Raw genomic sequence first — 19,902 nt, forward strand, 5'->3', positions numbered from 1 at the left:
GTCCGACACTTTGTGACCCTGTGGACTGTAGCCTGCCAGCCTCTCACCCAGTTGCAAGGCTCAGTTGTCTCCTGTCCTGTCTCTGGGTCTGCTTCTCTATAACTCTACCTTCTGCTTCTGATGAGGTAGGTGGTGAACATGTGCTGAAATAGCAAAGTGATAATGCTGGCCAAATGGCAGGAGGTTATGAACAAATTGATTCTGGTATGTTAATAGTTTGTGTTCATCTTGGTCTGTTGGGCTGCTATACAGACCACCAGAGATGGGATGGCTCATAAACAACAGAAATTTATCTCTTACGGTTCTAGAGTCTGAAAGTCCAAGATCATGGTGCTAGTATGGTCGGTTAGCATATAAAAACCTACTTATCATCCTTGATTGAGGTAAATTTCCCTTAATCCAGAGTCTGACCCTTAGTCTTTTTGTTGTCTAAGACTTTGACTCAGGGAGAATGATTCAAGTTCATCAGATTATAGGAAGCTAAACACAGAGATCGATAGATGATAGCTAGCTAGCTATCTTAATAGATGATTTTCAACAGAGATGACTCCTCTCTAATGGGAGGATGTGCTGTCTTGGTGTTAAAACCCTCGGCAAAGTGGCTTGATGAATGTGGAATGAGAACAGAAAAGATACAATTTTAAGTGGTTTTCCAACCAACCGTACCATCTAGTCAGAAATCTTTCCTTTTCCATGATAAAATGGACTAGAAAATGTATCCTCTTTGAGTGACACCAAATGGGTTTATAAACATCTTGCTCCTTGATTTCCTTCCTGGCTTCCCAGGCCCATGTTTTTCAACCAGGATTACTTGCAGGGGGGCCAGATAACACAAAAAGCCAGAGGATAAGCATGGTGACATAGGTTGTCAATATTTCTTTTGGATTTGGAAATGGGGCAAAAGGAAGAGGAATAAAACAACATACTTTTTTCTATTTACATCATTCCTTTTACATTTATTAAGTGTAATTCTGTGTGATACACAGAATAACTCCCTCCCTCAAATTTACATACTAAACCCTAGACCCCGTGAATTATGATGTTACATTGCAAGGAAGAAACAAGAGTGCAGATGAAATTGTAGTTGCTAATCACCTGACAACTATAGTTTTGTGTATATCTATATACATAGAAATATCATGCATGTTTTATGTGTGCTGACATAGCTTGATCTTTTTTTAAATTGAGACTTCACATATCATAAAATTTACCCTTTTAAAATGCATAATTCAGTGGTTTTTTAGTGTATTCACAAAATCATATACTCACGCCTCTATCTAATTCTAGAGCATTTTCATCACCCCCAAACAAAAAACCTGACACATGAGCAGTGACTCCTCATTTCCTACTTTCCCCAGCCCCTAGCAACTATTAGTCTACTTTTTCACTCTCTGAACCTGCTTGTTTTGGGTATTTTATATGAATGAAATCAGAGAATATGTGATTTTTTCATGTCTGGCTTCTTTCACTTAGCAGAATGTTTTCAAGGTTCATTCACATTTTACCATATGTGAGTACTTTATTTCTTTTTTATGACTGGATGATATTCCATTGAATGAACAGACCATGTTTTGTTTCTCCATTCATCAGTTGATGAGCAGTTGGATTATCTTCATTTTGGACTATTACAAATGACACTACTATGAACATTCATGTACAAGTTTTATCTGGACATATGTTTTCCGTTCTCTTGGGCATATACCTAAGAGTGGGATTGCTGGGTCATATGGTATCTCTGTATTTAGCTTTTTGAGGAACTATTAAATGGTTTTCCAAAGTGGCTACATCAGTTTACATTCCTACCAGCACTAAGAGTTGCAATTTCTCTGCATCCTTACCAACACCTGTTATTATCTGTCTTTTTAATTATAGCTATCCTAGTGGATATAAAGTAGTATATAGTTGTGGTTTTGACTTGAATTTCTCTCGTAACTAATGAAGCTGAACATCTTTTCACGTGCTTTTTGCCCTTTTGTCTATTTCCTTTGTCTTTTAAATGTCTATTTAAATCCTTTGCCCAGTTTTTAATTGGATTATTTATCTTTCTATTGTTGAGTTGTAAGAGTTCTTTATATACTCTGGACACAAAATCTTTGTTAGACAGATAATTTGCAAATACTCTTTTCCCATATGTGGGTTGTCTTTTCATTTTCTTGACAGTGTCCTTTGAATCATAGAAGTTTTTAGTTTTAACGAGGTTAAATATATCTTCCTCCTGCTTTGGCTACTCATGCTTTAGATGTCATATATAAGAAATGGTTATCCAAAGTCATGAAGATTTATGCCTATGTTTCATTCTAATAATGTTATAATTTTATCTCTTGCATTTAGGTTTTTGATCCATTTCAAGTTAACTTTTTTGTATGGGATGAAGTAGAGGGTTCAAATTTATATTTTTTTGTATGTAGGTGGCCAGTTCTTTCAACATTATTTATTAAAAAGACTGTTGTTTCCCCCATTTAATTTTCTTGGAACCCTTGCCCAAATGAATTTGGCTGTTCTGGACTCTCAGTTCTATTTCACTGATCTATATATATATCCTGACTCATTGGAAAAGACTCTGATGCTGGGAGGGATTGGGGGCAGGAGGAGAAGGGGACGACAGAGGATGAGATGGCTGGATGGCATCACTGACTCGATGGACGTGAGTCTGAGTGAACTCCGGGAGTTGGTGATGGACAGGGAGGCCTAGCGTGCTGCGATTCATGGGGTCGCAAAGAGTCGGACACAAGTGAGCAACTGATCTGATCTGATGGAAGTACCACACAGATTTGATTTTTAGCTTTATCATAAATATTGAAATCTGGAAGTATGAGTCTTCCAGCTTTTTCTGCTTTTTCAAAATTGTTTTGGTTATTCTGGATCCTTTGCATTTCAATGTTAATTGTAGAATCATCTTGTCAGTTTCTGAACAAAATTGAAAGGTAGATGAAATTTATAGAGATTGAGTTGAATCTGTAGATCAATTGGGGGAATATTGCCATTTTAACATTATAAAGTCTTACAACCTTTGAACATGGCGGGGGGGTGGCGGTGTCTTTCCATTTATTTAGGTTCTCTTTAATTTCTTTCAATAAGTTTTGCAGTTCCAGGGTATATATCTTGCACTTCTTTAGTAAAGTGTATTACTAAGTGTTTTATTCCTTTTGATGCCATTATAAATGAAATTGTTTTTTAATTTATTTTTTAATTGGAGAACAATGCAAATCAGCCATAATTATACATATATCACCTCCTTCTTGAGCCTTCCTCCCCTCACCCCATCCCACCCCTTTAAATCATCAGAGTGTCTGGCTGTGCTCCATGCATTATATTGCAACTTCTAACCACCTATGTATATCAGAGAAGGCAATGGCACCCCACTCCAGTCCTCTTGCCTGGAAAATCCCATGGATGGAGGAGCCTGGTAGGCTGCAGTCTATGGGGTCGCTAAGAGTCTGACACGACTGAGCGACTTCACTTTCACTTTTCACTCTCATGCATTGGAGAAGGAAATGGCAACCCACTCCAGTGTTCTTGCCTGGAGAATCCCAGGGATGGGGAGCCTGGTGGGCTGCCATCTCTGGGGTCACACAGAGTGGGACACGACTGAAGCGACTTGGCAGCAGCAGCAGCAGCAGTGTGTATATGTCAGTGCTTCTTTCTCCATTCGTCCCACACTGTCCTTCCCCCACTGTGTCCACAGTCTGTTGTCTTTATCTGCATCTCTATTCCTTCCCTGAAAATAAGTTCATCAATACCATTTCCATTCCTAATATATAGAAACACAACTGCTTTTTGTATATATGTCTTGTATCCTGTGAGCTTGCCAAATTAGTTTCTTAGCTGTTACAGATTTTTTTTATGAATTCCTTAGAATTGTCTATATACAAGTTCATTTAATCTGAAAACAGTCTTTTTTTATCTGTCTGTTTACTGCCTTCTTTTGTGGTCAATCAGTATTTTCTATTGTACTTTATAATTTCCTTGTCATTTCTTGGTGCAGTGGGAACTCTTAGTTGTGGCGTGTGGGTTCTAGTTCCCTGACCAGGGGGTTCTGGTTCCCTGCTTGGGGAACATAGAGTCCTAGCTGCTGAAACACCAGGGAAATCCCATCCTTGTCATTTCTTTTGCTGTATACTTTTGATTTATTTCCTTAATGCTTGCCCTGGTGATTATAAATTACCTCACAATGATCTAGTTCAGATTAATACCGAATTAACTACAGTAGTATACAGAAACTTTGTCCCTGTACGGCTCCACTCTTTCCCTCTTCCTTTGTGCTTTGTCATATAACTTATACCTTTATACATTGTATGCTCATCAGTATACAGATTTATATTTGCTGCTTTATTTACTTTTGTAGTTTTGTCAGTACACTCTGTTTTTTCCAGAGATTCAAGTTACTGTCTGGTGTCCTTTGATTTCAGCTTGAAGGAGTTCCATAATATTTCCCTCGAGCAGATCTGCTAGTAACAAATTCTCTCAGTTTTTACCTAGGAAAGTCTAAACTTATCCTTCACTTTTTTTATCCTTCATTTTTTAAAGGATCAATCAGTTCAGTCGCTCAGTCATGTCTAACTCTTTGTGACCCCATGGACTGCAGCACACCAGTCCTCCCTGTCCATCACCAATTCACGGAGCCTACTCAAACTCATGTCCATTGCGTCAATGATGCCATCCAACCATCTCATCCTCTGTCGTCCCCTTCTCCTCCTGCCTTCAATCTTTCCCAGCATCAGGGTCTTTTCCAATGAGTCAGTTCTTCGCATCAGGTGGCCAAAGTATTGGAGTTTCAGCTTCAGCATCAGTCCTTCCAATGAACATTCAGGACTGATTTCCTTTAGGATGGGTTGATTGGATCTCCTTGCAGTTCAAGTGACTCTCAAGAGTCTTCTCCAATACCACAGTTCAAAAGCATCAATTCTTTGGCACTCAGCTTTCTTTAGAAGACTGGATGTGAGAGTCCAACTCTCACATCCATACATGCCTACTGGAAAAACCATAGCTTTGACTAGACGGACCTTTGTTGGTAAAGTAATGTCTCTACTTTTTAATATGCTTTCTAGGTTGGTCATAGCTTTTCTTCCAAGGAACAAGCATCTTTTAATTCCATGGCTGCAGTCACCATCTGCAGTGATTTTGGAGCCCCCTGAAATAAAGTCTCTTACTCTTTCCATTGTTTTCCCATCTATTTGCCATGAAGTGATGGGACCAAATGCCATGATCTTAGTTTTCTGAATGTTGAATTTTAAGCCAACTTTTTCACTTGCTCTTTCACTTTAATCAAGAGGCTCTTTAAAGGATAATTTTGCCAAATACAGAATTCTTGGTTGACAAGTTTCTTTTAGTACTTTTGATATGTTTCTTCTGTATCATACCACTGCCTCTGGCCACCATGATTTCTGATGATAAATCAACTGTTAGCCTCTCTAAGAATTCCTTGTTTGTGAAGAATTCCTTCTCTCCTCTTGCTTTCAAGAATCTATTTTTGGCTTTGTTTTTTGAAAGTTTGATTATGATGTGTCCAATCTTTGCATTTTTGAGTTTATCTTATCTGGATTTTGTTTATCTTCTTGGGTGTGTGGGTTAATGTTTTTCATCCAATTTGATAAACTCTCAGTTCTTATTTCTTTAAATATTCTTTCTCCCCCTTTCTATCTCTCCCCTGTCCTCCTGGGACTTCCATTGTGCATACGCTGGTGTTCTTGGGGGTTCCCCACGGTTCTCTAAACCTCTAAGTTCATTTTTCTTCACTCCTTTTTCTTCCTGTTTCTTGGACTGGATCATCTCAATTGACCTATCTTCAAGTCTCTTTAATTCCTTCTTCTCCCTGCTCAAATCTTCTTCGAGCCCCTCTAGAGAATTTTTTAATTCCGTAATTGTGTTTTCCAACCCTAGAATTCTTATTTGGTTCTCTTACATGTAGTTTCTGTTCTTTATTGAAATTCTCTATTTGTTGAGACATTGTTCTCATACTTTACTTCTTTATACATGATTTCCCTTAGTTCTTTGATTATTTAAAGTAGCTGATTTATAGTCTTTGTCTGGTATGTGGAATGTCAGGTTTTCCTAAGTATCTATTGGTTGTTCTCTGTGCACAGTCCCTACATGAAGTTGTATGGCCATGACCCTGGGAAAATGCTTATACCTATGAGGAATGTAAAGGTCCTCCTTTTTTCTGTCTACTGTGTGCTAAGGGCAGAGGGTCAAAAATGAGAAGGCTGCGCCTCACAACTCTTAATTTACCATGTCTGCCTTCTCTGCTCACAGCCATTAATATTTTACCCAAGATTGCTCTCAAGAGCACTTGCAAACCAACTGATTCTCTGTCTCTTGCATACCTTTGTAGCTAAAAGACAGTGGTGGTCATCTATGCAAAACAAGATCATTCTAGCCTTTGAGATTTAAATTGGACTTGAACTTTTACCAGTGAAGCTGTTCTGTATCTCACTGGATACAAATATGCAAAAAACCTATTCTTTATTTAAATCTGCTCGTTCAAATGAGAGTCTCTTGATTTTAAAATCCTGCCAGAGAGTTTTGTGTCAGAACTGACCATTTGATTTTAAGTTTCCAGAATGTACTAAGCCCAGTCAATAGATGGTCCTCACTCTATCAAATACTTACAGACCCACAGTGGGCATATTTCCTCACCCAGTTTCACCATCTGCTAGTACTTTGACCACAGAAAGCAAACATCCCAGGGCCACCTAAGGAAACAAAGACCGAGATTACCCCAAGCAATGGTAAACAGATGCGACTGGCCCACTGAGCTTTGAACCCTGAAATTGCACCACACACAGACACAGAGTGTTGCCAGAGGTTACAACACACACATTCTTGGCGCCATTGTTCAGATTGACTCAGAACAGCTGAACATCTTAAACTGAGTAATAAATGAATTATGACAATGGAAGGAATGATGCTCTCCTGTTTGGGGACTGCGTTGTCTCTCTAGCTACTGATACCTTCTAAAAAAGGAACTGCCAACATAAATAGCTCTCAAAGTTACAGCACTGCTTCACTGTTCAACAACTCTAGCTCGTGTTTAGTGAGTGGTTTGTACAAGGCACTCAGCTAAGTGCTGTGAGAATGCAAAGATGATTAGAGAGGCAGGCAAGCCAGGAAAGACTTGAGAGCATGGAGGGGTCAGCCCTGGATGTGAGAATGAGGGGGAGTGCAGGTGTAGGTGGAGGGAAACGTGTAGGGGGAGTGTTGATGGTCCTGTCATTGGTCGAGCCCATGAAGCGTTTCAGACGGCCTTGTAAATCAAGACTAATCCCACTGTTTGCTTATTTCTAATAAAAAAAGATGGAATTTTAAAATTTTATTTTATTCTAAGGAGATCTGGAATTGCTGCAGGAATACTTGTGTTGGATGCTGTGAGAGAGGACAGGAGAGTTGGGTGTTTAGATATTTGTGCAAAGACTAGATACACTTGTGTTTTCAAATTTTACTTTTAAATTGTTTTATCAGAACATGTACCAGAGACATAAAACAATTTTTTCCTGTTATTGCTAAATAGGAACTATCAAAGAAAGGAACTTGGTTGGACCTGATAGACATAAAGGACAGAGAGTGTGACCTTCAGACTAGATGACTCTACCTAAACCTTTGCCAGACAGCAGGGTAAATAGAACTTTTCAGGGAAAGTAAAACAGTCCTAGCCTGGAAAGTATCCTTTGTAATTCCAAATTCAGAGAATTTATTTCTGCTGGAGATGTTGTTTTCTGTCTGCAATTAACAAAAGGATATCCACTTTTATTAGGATTCTCCAGAGAAACAGCACCAGTAAGGGGGGAGGTGTGTACACAAAATAACAATATATTTTTTTCTATATATATATAAAATAACCCTCTGTATTCTATGGGATTCCCTGCTGGCTCAGTCGGTCAAGAATCTGCCTGCAATGCAGGAGACTGCCTGCAATGCAGGAGACCAGAGTTTGATCCCTGGGTCGGGAAGGATCCCCAAGAATGTGAAATGGCAACCCACTGCAGTATTCTTGCCTAGGAAATCCCATGGACAGAGGACCCTGGCAGGCTACAGTCCATGGGGGTCACAAGAGTCAGACATGACTCAGCAGCTAAACCACCACTTCCATACTATATTCTAAAAGAGAGAGTGTATGTTATTTTAAGGAATTGACTTATGTAGTAATGGAGGCTGGCAACTCCAGAATCTCCAGGACAGGTGGGCAGGATGGAGACTCAGGAATGAATTGATGCTACAGGTTGGAGGTCAGGGGAGTCTGAGGGCAGGTACCTAAGGTACCTTCTTTAGATACCTCTATCTTTTTTCTCTCAAAGTCTTCCACCTGATTGACTCAGACCTTCCCACATTATAGAGTAAGTTACTTTACTCAAAGTCTGCTGTTTTAAGTGTCAATCTAAAATATACCTTCACAGAGACATGTATATAGTCTTTTGACAAAATATCTGAGTACCATGACCTGTCCAAGTTGATATATAAGATTAACTAGCACAACATTGTAGCGCCGTTGCTTCAGGAATTAAAAAATTAGCTCTGGTTTGACTTCCAAGAGTTGAACCAGGACAGAAGGAAAGCTTGGCATGCCGTGGGAGCTTTCAAGGGACTTCAGAAAATTTCATTCTGTTGGTTTAATTTATGGACACTTTATGTACTCAATTACAATCTCACTGAAAACTTTTCTTATAGTCTGTTCAATTTAAGACCATTGATGAGGAGTTAGAGAAGAAATAAGACATAATGAAAATGATGGAGCCAGAGGGGGGAAAATCCCTGATTCCCACGTCTCATTAGCATGTTTCGCATTTTGTGAGCACACGGCACATCCTTCTGTTTTGCCAGTGCCAAATCCTAGAGAAACAGAAGGGCTGTTAGAGCCAAGAGTGGGCGCGTGCGGAGCAAACAGACTCACGGGAGGCAGCGTGCATTGTTAGCCTGCAGTCCCCGCATTTCATAACAAATAGCAAGTAATACACTGCTCCACTTCATCATTTAAGAGCAAAAAAAAAAAAAAAGATTAGTTGAAAAAAGATTTTCTGCCCCATAGTTTTTGAAGCAGAAATCTGCTACATGAAACCAAAGTGAAGAAGTGAAGTGAAGTAGCTCAGTCATGTCCGACTCTTTGTGACCCCATGGACTGTAGCCTACCAGGCTCCTCCCTCCATGGGATTCTCCAGGCAAGAGTACTGGAGTGGGGTGCCATTTCCTTCTCCAGGGGATCTTCCCAACCCAGGGATCAAACCCACGTCTCCCACATTTCAGGCAGATGCTTTAACCTCTGAGCCACCAGGAGCAAAGAACCTAATTATAGTATAAACCTGAGGATGTGATGTGTGAAGGTGAGGGGGTGATCTGGAACATGGAAGGAGAATAAGTGGCAATAAAGAAACATTTTCAAGGGGGACAGGTTACGTTGGAGCCCATGTAGAAGAGCCTCAATCTTCTGAGACGAGAGGCATAGAAAATGTGAGGGTGGCAAGGAAATGTCCGCAAGAATGAGATTGAACGTGGTTTGGACTGGTCACTGATAAATGGGAAATGAAGAAAAAGATTGCCAAGCAGCTGGGACCCAGGAGCTCAGTCTCTGTGATGCCCCGGGAGTGTCTGACTGCCCAGGACTGGGAGCAGAGGGAGGCCCCAAGATAGCCAAAGCATAGAGTTGACAACCTTGATTGGAAAGGCCGACTGTGAGATCTAGCCTGGATAGAGAGGCAAGAGAGAAGCCAGCTAGGGATTGGGAGAGGTTTGGGAAACTAAAGTCACGATGCGATGAGCCATGCCAGGACTGCTCTGAACACCCTCTTTCTCTCTGTGGAACTTCCTCCTGCCTCAGCCACCACCCTGCATCCTTGTGTGTTTCCCTTTTCTGAACGCTTGTCTTCCTTTCCCTCTACTTCAGTGCCCCTCCCATCCTTTAAGGTTGGGAGTCCTGTCTCAAGTCCTGTCTGCTCCATGAAGTTCTTGCCGTTTCTAGATTTGTCAGTAGCCCTTCTTGAGACTCCCTCCAAACTTTTCTCTGGGGCATTTAATTTATTTCAGAATTACAGTCACATACTGTATACACTGTGTATATCTCATTTCCTTGTGAAGATGTGCAGCTTCTCAGGATATAAGAATTGAGTCACATGCTGCTTTTATTTTCCTAACATGGTTAAACACTGTTTGAACACAGATACTCTTAATGTTTCAAGTATTGTTAATTATCCAGAAAATAAATGGCATTACTACTGTCATACTTGGGGGCTTCCCTGGTGGCTCAGATGGTGAAGAATCTGCCTGCAATACAAGACACAGAGGTTTAATCCCTGGTTGGGATGATCCTCTAGAGAAGGAAATGGCAACCCACTCTTTCCCATGGACAGAGCCTGGCAGGCTGTGGTCCATAGGGTCTCAAAGAGTTGGACATGACTGGGTGACTGACTGAGTAACACACACACACATACACCATAATACTTGAGATGACTTGGTGGGTTTTGTCAGATTTTTTATATTTGAGAGTTAGTACTATGCTCTCCTGGTTACTCATAAGAAGTTCAAAGTATCTGTCAGTTGTTACTTCCAATATAATTTTTCTCTCTGAACAATTCTGATTCCAATAAAATATTCATGGGAGTTCTGATTCCAATAAAATATTCATTAATAAAATATTTATGGGATCCCAAGCATTTATTTGCACAGCCATTGAATGACAAAAATCAGAAGACCTAAGACTTTGTCTAGACATTTTATATTTCTTGGGTTAAGGATAGAGCAAGTTTGCACTTTCTTTTCATATGGCGATCAGGATCTTAGAACAAATATGAAATGGTAGGTATGATAGAGAACCATTGGTTGTTGTCCAAAAGATAACTTCTCCGTGTTGACCAAAATGGCTGCCAAAAGGTCAGCTCTGTCTCTAGCTAGCTGATGGCCCTGGACAAGACACTTCCTTTTTCTCCTGTTTTCCTAGTCAGGAGATGCACGCTTGGACTTTGGGCTTAAACAGTGTGGAGCTGTTGGAACCCCAGCAGCCAGCAAGTCTGCCTCGCTACAGTGTGGCCTTCCACTAGTGGGCGCCATGGAGCAGACTTCGGAGCCTCCACCTCTGCCCCCGACAGAAAGCCTGCATGTGATTCCCATCTGGACTGACGCACTTGGGTCTCACACAGAGCAGGATTATGAAAGTCGTTGGCGTAATTCGATTCCATCAGCTCTTCTAAAGGTCTTCCCTGGCCCTCTGGTTTTGAGTCATGCCCACTCTGGAAGCTTGCAGTTTTGCTACCACAGCCAGTTGCCATCGAAACAAGAGTTGATCCTTTGTGGAAAATGCTGATCTTTCGGTGCCTGGCTCTCTTTCTTAATAGGGCGGTTAATCTTCTTCTACATAGTGAAGGAAGCTTTCAGCTTCCATGGGCTCCTGCACTGGTTTCCTCAGGCGAAATTTTAAAGGTGACTTAAGTTGTAGAAATTCAGAGCAAAGGGAAAGTTTAGGAATCATTCCAGACAGAAGAATGTCAGTCCAGAGAGGGTAAGTGATTAGTCCAAAGCCACACAGCCTCTCAAGGAGTGATCCAGGGATGCTCCCCAGGGATAACTGTGAAGCAGTGAGTGAGTGACGTCGCTCAGTCGTGTCCGACTGTTTGCGACCCCGTGGACTGTAGCCTACCATGCTCCTCCGTCCTTGGGATTTTCCAGGCAAGAGTACTGGAGTGGGTTGCCATTTCCTTCGCCAGAGGATCTTCCCAACCCAGGGATTGAACCCAGGTCTTCCGTATTGTAGGCAGACGCTTTACCGTCTGAGCTACCAGGGAGGTCAGAGGTAGAACCAAAAAGGGACCCCTGACCAGGTTATCTTTCATTACCTTAACCGTCTTCTCAGGCTTCGTCAGTGATGTGGAAGGTATGTGAGTTGCAACTTGCTTTAGTCTGTTTTTGTATAAATATCCTTCATTTTACCTTTATTGGTAGCTCATTAGATGCCAGGTGCGTGACTAAGTTACCATAATATAGTGTGTGTGTGACTCTTTGCAACCCCACGGACTGTACCCTCCTTTGTCCATGGAGATTCTCCAGGCAAGAATACTGGGGTGGGTTGCCATGCCCTCCTCCAGGGAATCTTCCCAACCCAGGGATTGAACCCAATCTCCCATTTTGCAGGTGGATTCTTTACCATCTAAGCCACCAGGTAAGCCCATGAATACTGGAGCGGGTAGCCTATCCCTTCTCCAGGGGATCTTCCCCACCTAGGAATCAAACTGAGGTCTCCGCACTGCAGGTGGATTCTTTACCAGCTGAGCTACCAGGGATAGCTCAGCTCTAACTACTGTTATACACATAACACAATACGTTTCATTTAATCCCAGGCTTATAAGAATGGGCTGTGGAGCAGGCAACCTGGGCTTAAGACCCAGCTGTACTTCTCAAGGGCCATGTGGGTTGGGGCAAGTGACATACCCTTCCTGCACCATCCTTTTGTCTGCTGAGCCTGGGGATAACTATAGGACCTTTTTCTGTTTGGTGAGATAAAGCATACTAACCACTCAGCACAGGACCTGGCCCATAGAAAGTATCCCGCCCAGAAATGGAAGCTGTCATGTTATCAGTCTTAGGTATTAGTTGTCTTCATACTGCTGCTCAACATAAGAACCATCTAACTGTTCCATCTCTTTTATAATGTGAATGAACTACTGTGTGTGTATACCTATCAGTGAGTTAACAACTGTATTGTTTTTGCTTCATCATACCAGTCATGTTTTTGTGAGATGAATATGTAAAACCAAAATGATATAATTATCCTTAAAAAATCTATTATTCAAAAACAGCTTATTTTCTCACAATGCCTTTCTTTACCCTCAAATTTTAAAAAGAGAAAAACAAAAAGAAGAAAATATTTCAGATAAAGGTCATCATCACACTGTTTTCTGGTAGCTGTTTTTTGTTTGTTTGTTTATTCTTTTAAGGATTGGCACTCTATGCCTCTTACCAAATATCCTTTTTGGCTTTGAGATTATATACTTTCTAATCTATAGCAGATAACTAATCACAGTTAACTTTTTTTCTTCATAGAAGAGAACAGCAAAGACTGATTTCCCACATCAGTTTATGTGGCGGTGTTGTCCAGAACCATGAGTAATAATAGACCCACGTGTTTACAAGTTACATAAGACTTTGCCTCCTGACAACCATCAAAGTTAACACCTCACTGCCTGAGGATTCTGCTTGAATTTTCAGTAACAGGCTCAGCATTCAAAGCAATAGCTGTTTGCAGCTTGATGCATTTTAAACCTGAAATCTGGGTTTCTAGATATAAACAGTGTGAGCAGTTGGACAACAGCGTTACCATCAGGGTGAGATCACTTCCAGGAAAACACTGCAGTGTAGCAATGGGAATAACATCTGGTCTCCCAACAGTTGCGTTTGATTTAGACTTGGACATCCTACATGAAATAGAGGCTATGCTTATTAATGACTTCACTCACTTTTAATGTAGTCACTCACTTTAACTTGCAAAGCAAGACCTCCACAGCCTATTTATTCAACCTACTATGTTTAGGGTATCGATGCAAAGCTCCCTTGACTTAGTAATTGCTTGCTTGCCTGTCCCTCCCTCCTGTCCCCCTTCATACCATGCCAAAGGAACACAGATGGAGGGGATCCCACAGGGCAAATTCTGTCTTTTTTGTTCAATGGTGATAGGCTGGGGCTGGAGAAAATGTCCATTAAATAAGGTAAAATGTGAATATTTTTTATCCCTCTCTATTTCAATATCTGGATATCATTATAATTTTCCCTGTGTAACAATGAAATCTTCAAATTTTTTTCCACTAGGTACATGGCCAACCAAAATAAAGACTATCCCAGCCTTCTGTGGAGCTAGATGTGAAAGTAACTAAGTTCTGGCCAATGAGATATAAGTAGAAATAGTACTTGCAAATTGCAGAAAGTGGATTTAAAAGCAGGTTATGAAATCCTTCTTTTCCTTCCTGTGTTTCGAATGTGATCCTAATAGCTGGAGTTTTCAGCAGCCACTTTGGACTGAGGCAGCCTTCAAAATGGAAATATATATATAGTGGAACAGCAAAGTATAACAAGGCTGGGTTTCTGACACCATGAGGCGTCTTGATCCTAGGTGGAGAACCTCTATTGTGGAAAGTAGTACAAAAGCAGTAATATAAATAAAACTTTCAATGCAGCTCAATGACTGATAAAAAAGAAAGCTCTATATAATACTACTCAAGAGAATAAAAATGTATCCTGCAGTGTGAAGTGTGGGACATATGTCCACTGTGTCAGTTTGTTCATGTTGTTCAGTTCAGTTCAGTCCATTCTGAAGGAGATCAGCCCTGGGTGTTCTTTGGAAGGAATGATGCTAAAGCTGAAACTCCAGTACTTTGGCCACCTCATGCGAAGAGTTGACTCATTGGAAAAGACTCTGATGCTGGGAGGGATTGGGGGCAGGAGGAGAAGGGGATGACAGAGGATGAGATGGCTGGATGGCATCACTGACTCGATGGACGTGAGTCTGAGTGAACTCCGGGAGTTGGTGATGGACAGGGAGGCCTGTGATTCATGGGGTCGCAAAGAGTCGGACATGACTGAGCAACTGTTACCCATCCTGTATTTCTACCAGCTTTTTAATCTCCTTGTTCTTCCAGTTACTGAAATTGGTGTGCAATAGTTTCCACTATGACTGCACAGTTCTGTTTCTCTTCATGTTTGAAGCTTGATTTGTGCACTAATATTTTGAGGCTCTTTTATTATAGGCTACAGTTTTAGAATACTTACATTGTCCTCTGAACTAAAAGTGTTTTTAAAAGTATTCTCTTGATGTCTGGTAATGCATTTTATTTTGCAGTCCATCTTTGGAAAAGCCAAATATATGTAGTGACTTCCATATTATCTTTTTTTAATCCTTTCAGTCTTTCTGTATGCCTCTGTTTTAGATACAGCTCTTGTAAATGGTATGTATGTGGGTTTGTAGTTTTAATCAAGTCTTGTAATCTTGGTCTTTTAATTAGAGCTTGTTCAACTGTTTTAACCATCCTGAAGAAGCAGGATAGACCCCTACCCAGACTTTGGTTTGAAAGTGGAGACCAATGACAACATACATTCACATCAAGAGGATGTGAAAGATTTATTGCTTAAATAATTGAGACTGCCTGGGAAAGCAGATGAGACCTCCCACGCAAGCCTGAAATGACTTGAGAACGAGGAAAGGAGACTAGAGTTAGGAGACTGTGTTGGTCCTGGCATGTCCCCAGACGAGAGGGCCTGTGTGGCTTGGAGCTCCCACTGGCACCTTAGGAGGGAGCACCCGTATTTTTATTCTCTGATGTAGAACAGAGGGCAAGAGGGAAGGCAGAGACTGAAGAGCTGTCAGCAAACATCCCCAAAGGGAGGCAGGCTTTTTCTACCTAAACCAATTCACTTCAGGTAAAAATGGATACATTTTGAATTAAATCTACCATCTTACTCCGTGTTTTCTATTTTCCTTGCCTATTCTATTTATTTCTCCCCATTCTGGCCTTCCTTTTGACTAATTATTTATGTATGGCATTTACCCCTCTATTAACTTGAAAGTCTTATATAATTTATAGTCATTCTTTTCATAGTTATTCATTGTAGAGATTATAATATATATCATCAAAATCCAGTCTTAACTGATATTTCTTTTTGGACATTATTGGTTTTATTTAATACTTTCACTCTGCTATTTGTATTTTAATGCTTATATCTTTTAAACATACAATGCATTATTATTATTTTGTGCCCTAGAAAGTAATTTTGATTTATTCACACATTTTCCATTTTTATTGTCTGTTTCCACATCTCCAGACTCCCATCTGGGATCATTTTCCTTATATCTGAAAGATACTTTTTAATATTTCTTTTAGTGCAAAGTAGCTGGAGAAGAACTTACCTCATTTTTTATTTGTCTGAATTTTATCGTGTCACAGTTTCTAAAGAACATTTTTTGTGGGTATAGAATTCTAGGTTAGTAGTTATGTTTTTCTGGAAAAGGCGATGGCACCCCACTCCAGTACTCTTGCCTGGAGAATCCCATGGATGGAGGAGCCTGCAGTCCATGGGGTCGCTGAGTTGGACATGGCTGAGTGACTTCACTTTTACTTTTCACTTCCATGCATTGGAGAAGGAAATACCAACCCACTCCAGTGTTCTTGCCTGGAAAATCCCATGGACAGAGCAGCCTGGAAGGCTGCAGTCCATGGGGTCGCTGAGAGTTGGACACAACTGAGCGACTTCACTTTGATTTTTCACTTCCATGCATTGGAGAAGGAAATAGCAACCCACTCCAGTGTTCTTGCCTGGAGAATCCCAGGGACGGGGGAGCCTGGTGGGCTGCCGTCTCTAGGGTCGCACAGAGTCAGACATGACTGAAGCGACTTAGCAGCAGTAGTAGCAGTTATGTTTTCCATCCTTTTGGAAGTATCATTCCAGAGTCTTCTGGCTCCCAGTCTTTCTCTTTAGAAGTCATTGTTAAGTTCAGTAGGGACTCCATTGAAGGTAACCTGTTTTTGTTTGTTTTTGTCTTTGGTTTTCAACAGGCTTATTATGATATATCTGGGTGTGGATTTTCTTTCATTCCAGTTTTGGGTTCCTAGAGCTTCTAGAATCTGTGGCTGGATATCTTTTATCAGTTTTAGAAAACTCCTAGCCATGGTTTCTTTGAATATTGTTTCTCCTCTGTCCTCTCTGTAACCCCCTTTGGAGACCACAGTTGTGCTTATGCAAGACTTGTATCTCATCGTCTATGTTCATTGTCTTTACTCTTCCTCCTATATTCTCTTCTATATTTTTATTTATTTATTTTTGTTTATGCTTCCTTCTGAAAGTTTTTCTTTTTCTAGTCAACACCTCTCAAATTTTAATGTCTTTGAAATTACCCAGGGATTGTTTTAAAATATAGATTCTGATTAACTAGATCTGTAGTGGGGGCTAAGATTCCACATATTCAAAAAGTTCCCAGATGTTAAAAGGACCATACTTAAAAACTAAGGAAGGATGAATAAAAGTATGGGTTTTAGTCATTAGGAATGTATCATCATGCTAGTAATGAGCAGAACCCAGAGTCAAATTCAAGTCTATCTCTTTCTAGAACCTGTGTTCTTTCCATCCAGCTACATAATTTCATTAAATCCACATTAAGAAACTAATTACTAAATGGAAAAAATAGGAACATACTAATATTAACTCATTAATTGTAATTAATGTATCATATAATAATAATTGGGTGTGGGTTATATGAGAACTATGTACTACCATTGCAGCTTTTCTGAAATCTGAAACTATTCCAAGATAAAAAGTCTACAGGCATACCTTGTTTTATTGTACTTCACTTTATTATGCTTCAGAGATATTACATTTTTTTTTTTTTTTTACAAATTGAAGGCTTGTGGCATTGTCAGATGATGGTTAGAATTTTTAACAATAAAGTATTTTAAAACTAAATATGTACATTGTTTTTTTAGACATAATTCTATTGCATTATTAATAGACAACAGAATAGTATAAATAGAACTTTTATATTCAATGAGGAACCAAAAAATTTGAGTTGCTCTCTTGCTTTATTATGGTGGTCTGAAACTGAGCCTGGAGTATCTCCAAGTTATGCCTGTATTTGAAAAAAAACACACACTCTTATGCCTGTATTTGAAAAAAAACACACACTCTTATGTCAGTGCTACTACTCTACAAATCATAGTTTAAGTAAAGCATTTTGCCAATTTTTGTCAATTTTCTCTTCAGTTATATCTAATCTACTGTTAAACCCACTCATTAAGTTATTGATTTAAGTTACTGTATGTTTCATTTCCAAAATGTACATTTGTTTCTTTTTTAAGAGAATTTTTAGTTATCTGACAAAATTCTCAAGCGTGTACATATAGCAGAGTTTCCTTAAAGTTTGTGTGGTAACTCTAATGTCTAACACCTTTTCAGGTCTGTTTGTTCTCTCTATTGTTTCTCTCTCATGTTGTCTTGTCTTTGAGTGGCTCTGGTTAATTTTAATCTTGTGTTGGACATGGTATTTGCAAAACCTTTTGTAGAAATAGAGTACTGAGATGAGGTTATAATTCCAGAGAGGAATTTTCTTTGCCTTTGCTAGATCCCTAAGCCTCCCATCAAGTCAGGATGAGCTCTGAAAAGCTCAGTCCAAGACTGTGATGCACTCCAGTCCCTGCACAAACTTACCTCCTTTTCTTTCCCTCTTGGGGTACAACTCTTCAGTGTCTCAACCCAAAGTAAGGGGAATCACTTCCATCTTATTCTAGTTGCCAGGCCCTAGATTTCCACTGCTTGATGCCCTAGTCTGTGAAAAGTCTTTTCAGACTCTAAGTGTAAGCAGTGGGTTGGATTAGTTCTACCGGAGGCCACTGAGAGGAATGTCCTTCCCTCATTTAAAATGATCTCTCTAATCCGGGGACTTCCCTGTGGTCCAGTGGTTGAGACTCCATGCTCCCAATGCAGAGTGCTTGAGTTTGATCCCTGGTCAGGGAACTGAGATCCCTCATGCCACATAATGTGGCCAATAAATAAATGAATGAAACAATCCCTCTAATTTTAGCAATACACTCCTCTCCCAATTCCTCATAATGTATAAGTCTCTTTATTTAGCCCAAATACCAATGACTAAACAGGAGATTCAAGAAGACCATGGGTTTCATTCTACATCCATCTTCCTCCTTATCCCACAAAGGTACAAATTCACACTGAAAAATAAGCTTGGAGATGATATGAGCCTTAAAGGCAGAAGTTTAATTTAGCTGTGTGGTTCTCAAATGTTAGTGGACATCAGAATTCTTTAAAAATATATGTATTTATTCATTTGGCTGTGTTAGGCCTTAGCTGCAGCACACAGGATCTTTCATTGTGAAAGGTTGTTGTTGAATCACGCGAATACACCAGGATTCTTGGCCCCCGGAGGAGAAGAATTCAATCCGGGGCCAGAGATGAGGCTTGATCGCTCAGAGCTTTTGTGTAATAAAGATTTACTAAAGTATAAAGGAGATAGAGAAAGCTTCTGACATAGGCATCAGAAGGGGGCAGAAAGAGTACCCCCTGCTAGTCTTTAGCTGGATGTTATATAGTCACTAGCAGTCTGTTAATGAAAGAAAGGAATGTCTTAAAATTTAGAATGGCACCAGGCCCCTCACCCATAAGATGCATTTTGGGATAATCTTGGCACCAAATGGTTTATCCTGGGCCATAAAATGATTAACTTGAATCTTGAAGAAGGGCAGACCACCATACAAATAGTTTCATTTACATAGATTAGGGGAACAATATCCATACTGGTTTGTCAAGTAGGTTCTGGGCCAAGAGGCGGAGCCGACTTGGAGACAGAGTTTGGGGTAAAGGCATAGTACATTAGCATAGCTTAAGACAAACATTTCCATAAGAAAAAGGCATTGGTTATCTCTAGACTCTAGAATAGCTAACTTCAGGCGAAACCGGGTGTCATTATGGCAACACAGTATTTTAAGAGAAACCTCCCTTTAAATTTGTATAGAGAAGGAAAAAATATTGCTAGTTTGTTTCCTCCTGCCGCTTAAGAGAGATAAAAATGTCTGACACTTGCAGGCTATTTCCTCTATTTGGAGACCCCTAGCCTTCCTGCCTGTTACCCTCTCAATTGCAGCACGTGAGGTTAGTTCTCTGACCAGGGATCAAACCTGTGCTGCCTGCATTGCAAGGCGGATTCTTAACCACTGGACTATCAAGGAAGTTCCTAGAATTCTCAATAAGATTATTGCTGTACATATGTCTATGTCCTACCCCCCAAGGGTTCTGAGCCACAGTGCTTCGCTTCCCACACACTCTGTGGAGTTTTTAATGCAGATGGTCCCTGCATGTGGAGAGCAGTGGGCAGAATTCGGAAATACTGAGGAGGGAATGCAGGCAGCAGAACGACAGTAATGTTTGTCTTTCCTG

At 40.3% G+C, this 19,902-nt stretch overlaps 1 protein-coding gene across 2 annotated transcripts in view; it reads left to right on the plus strand.

Moving 5' to 3' along the window:
- The window catches only part of LOC133251301 (F-box/LRR-repeat protein 21), a 59,258-nt gene that overhangs the window by 33,899 nt on the left and 5,457 nt on the right, over window positions 1-19,902 (plus strand). The window contains exon 4 of one of the 2 annotated variants that reach the window (XM_061423570.1): window positions 13,780-18,986. The exons of the other annotated variant lie outside the window; for it this stretch is intronic. Within the exon in view, the coding sequence (XP_061279554.1) occupies window positions 13,780-13,800 (21 nt within the window). The 3' untranslated portion in view covers window positions 13,801-18,986. Of the gene's footprint in view, window positions 1-13,779; window positions 18,987-19,902 lie in introns of those variants that run through there. 2 annotated transcript variants of the gene reach the window in all.

The sequence above is a fragment of the Bos javanicus genome, chromosome 7 (assembly GCF_032452875.1).
Source record: "Bos javanicus breed banteng chromosome 7, ARS-OSU_banteng_1.0, whole genome shotgun sequence".
Taxonomy (NCBI): Eukaryota; Metazoa; Chordata; class Mammalia; order Artiodactyla; family Bovidae; genus Bos; species Bos javanicus.